Source organism: Emys orbicularis, chromosome 1 (assembly GCF_028017835.1).
Source record: "Emys orbicularis isolate rEmyOrb1 chromosome 1, rEmyOrb1.hap1, whole genome shotgun sequence".
Taxonomy (NCBI): domain Eukaryota; kingdom Metazoa; phylum Chordata; order Testudines; family Emydidae; genus Emys; species Emys orbicularis.
In genome coordinates, this window is record NC_088683.1 from 370,238,542 (window position 1) to 370,246,432 (window position 7,891).

General features: G+C 43.9%; 1 protein-coding gene across 1 annotated transcript; it reads left to right on the forward strand.

The window, feature by feature from the left end:
* Positions 1-6,497: 6,497 nt before the first annotated feature.
* Positions 6,498-7,496, forward strand: LOC135873884 (olfactory receptor 52R1-like). Its single transcript, XM_065398496.1, has one exon. It carries the CDS (start codon positions 6,498-6,500, stop codon positions 7,494-7,496), a length of 999 nt encoding a protein of 332 aa, XP_065254568.1.
* The last annotated feature ends 395 nt before the right edge of the window (positions 7,497-7,891 follow it).

Here is a 7,891-nt window from a genome sequence, read left to right on the forward strand (position 1 = left end):
ATAAGAACGGCCGTACCGGGTCAGACCAAAGGTCCATCTAGCCCAGTATCCTGTCTACCGACAGTGGCCAATGCCAGGTGCCCCAGAGGGAGTGGACCTGACAGGCAATGATCAAGTGATCTCTCTCCTGCCAGGCATCTCTATCCTCTGACAAACAGAGGCTAGGGACACCATTCCATACCCATCCTGGCTAATAGCCATTAATGGACTTAACCACCATGAATTTATCCAGTTCTCTTTTAAAGGCTGTTATAGTCCTAGCCTTCACAACCTCCTCAGGCAAGGAGTTCCACAAGTTGACTGTGCACTGGATGAAGAAGAACTTCCTTGTTTTTGTTTTAAACCTGCTGCCCATTAATTTCATTTGGTGACCCCTAGTTCTTGTATTATGGGAATAAGTAAATAACTTTTCCTTATCCACTTTCTTCACATCACTCATGATTTTATATACCTCTATCATATCCCCCCTTAGTCTCCTCTTTTCCAAGCTGAAGAGTTCTAGCCTCTTTAATCTCTCCTCATATGGGACCCGTTCCAAACCCCTAATCATTTTAGTTGCCCTTTTCTGAACCTTTTCTAGTGCCAGTATATCTTTTTTGAGATGAGGAGACCACATCTGTACGCAGTATTCGAGATGTGGGTGTACCATTGATTTATATAAGGGCAATAATATATTCTTAGTCTTATTCTCTATCCCCTTTTTAATGATTCCTAACATCCTGTTTGCTTTTTTGACCGCCTCTGCACACTGCGTGGACATCTTCAGAGAACAATCCATGATGATTCCAAGATCTTTTTCTTGACTTGTTGTAGCTAAATTAGCCCCCATGATATTGTATGTATAGTTGGGGTTATTTTTTCCAATGATTCATTACTTTACATTTATCCACATTAAATTTCATTTGCCATTTTGTTGCCCAATCACTTAGTTTTGTGAGATTTTTTCGAAGTTCGTCACAGTCTGCTTTGGTCTTAACTATCTTGACCAGTTGAGTATCATCTGCAAACTTTGCCACCTCATTGTTTACCCCTTTGTCCAGATCATTTATGAATAAATTGAATAGGATTGGTCCGAGGACTGACCCTTGGGGAACACCACTAGTTACCCCTCTCCATTCTGAGAATTTACCATTAATTCCTACCCTTTGTTCCCTGTCTTTTAACCAGTTCTCAATCCATGAAAGAACCTTCCCTTTTATCCCATGACAGCTTAATTTACGTAAGAGCCTTTGGTGAGGGACCTTGTCAAAGGCTTTCTGGAAATCTAAATACACTATGCCCACTGGATCCCCCTTGTCCACATGTTTGTTGACCCCTTCAAAGAACTTTAATAGATTAGTAAGACATGATTTCCCTTTACAGAAACCATGTTGACTATTGCTCAACAGTTTGTGTTTTTCTATGTGTCTGACAATTTTATCCTTAACTATTGTTTCGACTAATTTGCCCGGTACTGCCGTTAGACTTACTGGTCTGTAATTGCCGGGATCACCTCTAGAGCACTTTTTAAATATTGGTGTTATATTAGCTAACTTCCAGTCATTGGGTAAAGAAGCTGATTTAAAGGACAGGTTACAAACCTTACTTAATAGTTCCGCAACTTCACATTTGAGTTCTTTCAGAACTCTTGGGTGAATGCCATCTGGTCCCGGTGACTTGTTAATGTTAACTTTATCAATTAATTCCAAAACCTCCTCTAGTGACACTTCAATCTGTGACAGTTCCTCAGATTTGTCACCTACAAAAGCCGGCTCAGGTTTGGGAATCTCCCTAACATCCTCAGCCATGAAGACTGAAGCAAAGAATCCATTTAGTTTCTCCGCAATGACTTTATCGTCTTTAAGTGCTCCTTTTGTATCTCGATCATCAAGGGGCCCCACTGATTGTTTAGCAGGCTTCCTGCTTCTGATGTACTTAAAAAACATTTTGTTATTACCTTTGGAGTTTTTGGCTAGCCGTTCTTCAAACTCCTCTTTGGCTTTTCTTATTACATTCTTGCACTTAATTTGGCAGCGTTTATGCTCCTTTCTATTTGCCTCACTAGGATTTGACTTCCACTTTTTAAAGGAAGTCTTTTTATCTCTCACTGCTTCTTTTACATGGTTGTTAAGCCACGGTGGCTCTTTTTTAGTTCTTTTACTGTGTTTCTTAATTCGGGGTATACATTGAAGTTGGGCCTCTATTATGGTGTCTTTAAAAAGCGCCCATGCAGCTTGCAGGGATTTCACTTTAGTCACTGTACTTTTTAACTTCTGTTTAACTAACCCCCTCATTTTTGCATAGTTCCCCCTTTTGAAATTAAATGTCACAGTGTTGGGCTGTTGAGATGTTCTTCCCACCACAGGGATGTTGAATGCTATTGTATTATGGTCACTATTTCCAAGCGGTCCTCATAGACTCATAGACTTTAAGGTCAGAAGGGACCAATATGGTCATCTAGTCTGACCTCCTGCATGATGCAGGCCACAAAAGCTGACCCACCCACAACAGAATCTTCCAGCCTGCGACCCCTGCCCTATGCTGCGGAGGAAGGCGAAAAACCTCCAGGGCCTCTGCCAATCTACCCTGGAGGAAAATTCCTTCCCGACCCCAAATATGGCGATCAGTAGAACCCCGAGCATACGGTCCTGTTATAGTTACCTCTTGGACCAGCTCCTGCGCTCCACTCAGGACTAAATCGAGAGTTGACTCTCCCCTTGTGGGTTCCCGTACCAGCTGCTCCATGAAGCAGTCATTTAAAGTATTGAGAAATTTTATCTCTGCATTTCGTCCTGAAGTGAAATGTTCCCAGTCAATATGGGGATAATTGAAATCCCCCACTATTATTGAGTTCTTAATTTTGATAGCCTCTCTAATCTCCCTTAGCATTTAATCATCTCTATCACTGTCCTGGTCAGGTGGTCTATAATAGATCCCTAATGTTATATTCTTATTAGAGCATGAAATTACTATCCATAGAGATTCTATGGAACATGTGGATTCACTTAAGATTTTTACTTCATTTGATTCTACATTTTCTTTCCCATATAGTGCCACTCCCCCCCCCCCCCTGCACAACCTGTTCTGTCCTTCCGATATATTTTGTACCTCGGAATGATTGTGTCCCATTGATTGTCCTCAGTCCACCAGGTTTCTGTGATGCCTATTATATCAATATCCTCCTTTATCACAAGGCACTCTAGTTCACCCATCTTATTATTTAGACTTCTAGCATTTGTGTACAAGCACTTTAAAAACTTGTCACTGTTTATTTGTCTGCCCTTTTCTGATGTGTCATTTTCCTTTTTATGTGAATGTTTCTCATCTGATCTGGCCCTTACATTATCCTCTTCCATGCTCAGGCCCCAGTGAAGCGCCATGTCAACCCCACTGTCATTTTTTAAGTGTAGACAAGCCCTCAAGCAGATCTTTCACATAAACATCCAGTCTGGAGTAAGAACTGAGTAAAACCTCAGGAGCCAGCTGTGTGTTAATGCACAGACACTGCCACCTCCTCCTCTTGCAATTTAGGGCTTTGGCTGTTAGTGGGGCGGGGTGGGTGTTACCAGACTTTATCTGCTGAAAAGCATGGAGGTGCTAGGGCTCCTCACTAGCATAAATATGAAAATTTTTCAACATGGCCAAGACATCTTCTCCCCTAGCTTCATGCTAGAAGTCGGCTGAACTGTTATGCTTCAAATTTTCAAAATTTAATTCCAGCGGAAGTAGACACCCAGTGTGGGAAATTTCAGGTTCATGTCTGGCAAACTTATACGCAACTGAAAATGAAGTCTTCTAATTGAAGGTGTCAGACAGACTTAACTATGCCATTAAAAATATGGAGGAACATTGCCACATAGATCAAGAGGCAATGCATTCAAACTACAGCATAGCAGATTTAGATTTAGATTTAATCTCAGATAAACTTCTCAAATGTAAGAAGAGGAGGACAATGTCACAGACGTCCAGGGGATTAGACTAGCTGATCCTTGCAGCCCCCTTCTAACCCTGTCACTCTTTGATTCCATGATATAAAATCCTAGTGTAGACCATTACTGAAACACAAGTTATGGAGCTCAATACTGGAGTAACTGGGTGAAATGTCATGGCTTGTGTAATACAGAAGGCCAATCCATTTGTGAATCCCATTCAGCTAAGCTCTTTGCTCCAATAATGTTTGTGGCAAGGAGTGGCATATCCACAGGCCAAATATGGACTATGTAAACAGTTTTCTTTTATCAATTTTATATGTTCAGAATTTCAATGTAATTGAACGTTCTCTTGTTCGTGTGTTATGAGACAGAATAAATATTGTGACGGGTTGATCACAGAAACCCCCTTGGGAACTGCCAACTGATGTGCAATATTCATAACTTCGATTACAAAAATGATACATGCATACAAATAGAATTAATAGATTCAGTAGATCATAACCTCTACAGACATATGTTACATGGCATGTGTAGCATAAAACATATCCCAATTATGTCACATATATACACATTCATAAGCATATTTCCATAAAGCCTTAAGTACTTTCTATAACAATAGATTCATAGGGTTCAAAATCAGAAGGGACCATCAGATCATCCAGTCTGACCTTCTGTATTACACAAGGCATTAAATTTCACCCAGTTACCCCACTATTGAGCTCCATAACTTGTGTTTGGGTAAGACCTGGCCTACATTCATATTTTATATCATGGAATCAAAGAGTAACAGGGTTAGAAGGGGTCTGCAAGGATCAGCTAGTCTAACCATCTGCCAAGATGCAGGATTTTTGTGTCTAAACCATCAAAGACAGATGACTATCCAGCCTCCTGTTGAAAACATCAAGTGAAGGACTTTCCACAACCTGCCTGGGCGTCTGTTCCATTGTCCTCCTGTTCGTACAGTTGGGAAGTTTATCAGAGATTAAATCTAAATCTGCTGTGCTGTAGTTTGAACCTCTTACCTCTTGATCTATGTGGCAATGTTCCTCCATATTTTTAATGGCAGCCTTTCAAGTATCTCAAGACTGCTGTAATGTCCCCTCTTAATCCTCCCTTTTCCAAACTAAACATACTCTTTTCCTTCAGCCTTTGCTTGTACGGCTTGCATTACATCCTGTGGATCGGCTTTGTCACTCTCATCTGGATATTTTTCAGTTTCTCTACATCCTTCCTATATAGTGGAGACCCAAACTGGACACAATACTCCAGCTGAGGTCTAACCAGCGCCAAGAAAAGTGCTACTATCCCCTCCTGTGACGTGCATGCTATGCCTCTGCTAATGCAAATTAAAATTGTATTGGCTCTTTTTTGCTATAGCAAAAAAAAATCACACTCCTGAGAGATGTAGCATGAGGTCTACTGAAGAAGTCTTCATCGACCTAGCTACCCCCTCTCAGAGAGGTAGATTATGTACGCTGACAGGAGTACCCTCACCAAAGTACCCACGGGGTTGTTGGCGGTGGAAATGGGGTCAGTGTTGAGGATGGCATCCAACTTCTTATAAAAACAGCAGGTCTGTGGCACAGCACCGGAGATACTGTTTGCCTCCCTTGCCCTCTGGTACATGTGCCGCAGCTCCTTCACCTTTGCTGTGCACTGCAGTGTGTTCTGATCATAGCTCTTTTCCCACACGCTGCACAAAATCTGCCCATAGGTATTGACATTCCTATGCCTGGTGTGCAACTGGGACGGCACAGCCTCCTCTCCCCAAATACTGAGTGGATCCTGAACCTCCACAGTGTCCCAAGCGTGGAGCTGCCATGGCCACCTGGGAAGCTGTGATGTGAGCACTCCACACCGAGCAAACAGGAAGAGGAATTTCAAAATTCCAGAGCCTTTAAAGGGGGAGGGGCAGAAAGCGTTTATCTTGATGCAGGGGAGAGGAGTTGAAACTGTTCACCAGAGCACTCAGGATGGGCAATGTGGGACGCCTTCCGGAGGCCAATTACAGTGATAAAAACAAGGACAAGTGTCTACACTGGCACTTTCCCAACAAAACTTTTGCGTAAAACTCTTGTCAAGGTGGTTATATTATGTCACTGAAACTGAGGAGTTCCGTTGTTGAAAGTGGCTTTGCAGTGTGTACACCGCCACTGTTTCTTTGGAAAAAGCTGCTTATTTGCCAAAAACAAACAAACAAACAAACAAACAAACAAACAAAAAACACATGGCAGTGCAGAAAAAGCCTAAGGAACAATGATGGATAACCAGTATCCACACTTGTGTTTTCTACCGGTGCTTAGTAAGGTTTCCCACACCATGATGTGTAGGAATTATTGAACAGAGGGACCTATAAAATATGAAATTGGCATTAGTAGGGTCAGTTCTTCATAAATCATTTCTCTAAATAATGAAAATGTCATTTTTCACTTGCAAAGAGCAACCAATCTGCTCCCCCCATGAGAACAGCCTCCAGGAGTGCATGTAGTGTCTCATATTAACATTGTCTCTCCATCCAGGTATTTGTACTGCGACCATCACCCTAGACCCTGGGCACATACAGGAAGTCAGGGGAACATATGGTGCATGCAAGAGACACCGTTCTGCCTCAAAGTTGGACACCTTCTCCCCTACTCCATGTCAGAGTCCAACACAACCGAGTTCACCAACCCCTCCACCTTCATCCTGCTGGGCATTCCTGGCCTGGAGGCGGCCCACATCTGGATCTGCATCCCCTTCTGCACCATGTACATCATAGCCATCTTGGGGAACTTTTCCATCCTATTCACTGTGAAGATGGAGCTGAGCCTCCGTGAGCCCATGTACTATTTCCTCTGCATGCTGGCTGTCAATGACCTGGTTGTGTATACATCCACCCTGCCCAAAATGCTGGCAATCTTCTGGTTCAATTCCAGGGAGATCGATTTCAGTGCCTGCCTCACCCAGATGTACTTCATGCTCATCTTCTCTGTGATGGAGTCTGGGATCCTCCTAGCCATGGCTTTGGATCGGTACGTGGCCATCTGCCATCCCCTGAGACATTCCGCGATCCTGACAAACCCCCTGGTGGCCAAGATTGGCCTGGCTGTGGTGCTGCGTGGTTGCATAGTTGTATTGCCCTTTCCATTCCTGGTAAGGCAGTGGCCTTATTGCAGAACCAACATCATCCCCGAGCCGTTCTGCGCACACATAGCTGTGGTGAACCTGGCCTGCACTGACACCCATGTTAGTAGTTACTACGGTCTCTTTGTGCAATTCTGTGTGATGGGTCTGGATGGGATTTTTATCGGGGTGTCCTACACCCAGATCCTCAGGGCTATCTTCATCCTCCCCACAAAAGAGGTGCGGCTCAAGACTTTGGGGACCTGTGGCTCCCACATTTTTCTCATTTCAGCCTTTTACATCCCAGGTGTCATCATCTCCCTCATGAGCAGATTTGCCCAAAATGTGCCCCTGTATTTCCACGTTCTCATTGCCAATGTGTCCTTCTTGATGCCCCCCATGCTAAACCCCATCATCTATGGGGTGAGGACCAAACAGATCCGGGACAGGCTGCTCCGGCTCTTTAGTCATAAAGGGACCTAAAGTTTTCTCCTGGTGCTCTGGCTCTCAGACCGAGCTCTGTGCAGAGCTGGCTGGTGATGTGGTGCTGGGCCCCCTTCCCGCAATCACTTACTGGACAGTCAAAGTGACATTAAACCCTTTCCTGACCTTGCTGTGCTGTGTCAGTGTGACAAACCGAGGAATCTTTTTGTGTACAACTCAATGTCTCATAGGACTGCCACCTTTCTAAACACTGTAAACTGCTCCTCTGAGGCCCCACGCCCTGCCCTGCCTATTCCACAAGGCCCTGACCCCTGACCCACCTCTTTCCACATGGCCACTTCCGCTGTCCCATTTCTCCCCCAAGGCCCCACTCCCTTCTCCACCTCTTACCCCAAAGCCCAACCCCTGTTACTCGCTCCCCTCCTCTCCAACCC

What these genes read in the sequence shown, in the direction of transcription:
- LOC135873884 (XM_065398496.1), top strand. Translation starts at nt 6,498, where the DNA reads ATGCAAGAGACACCGTTCTGCCTCAAAGTTGGACACCTTCTCCCCTAC.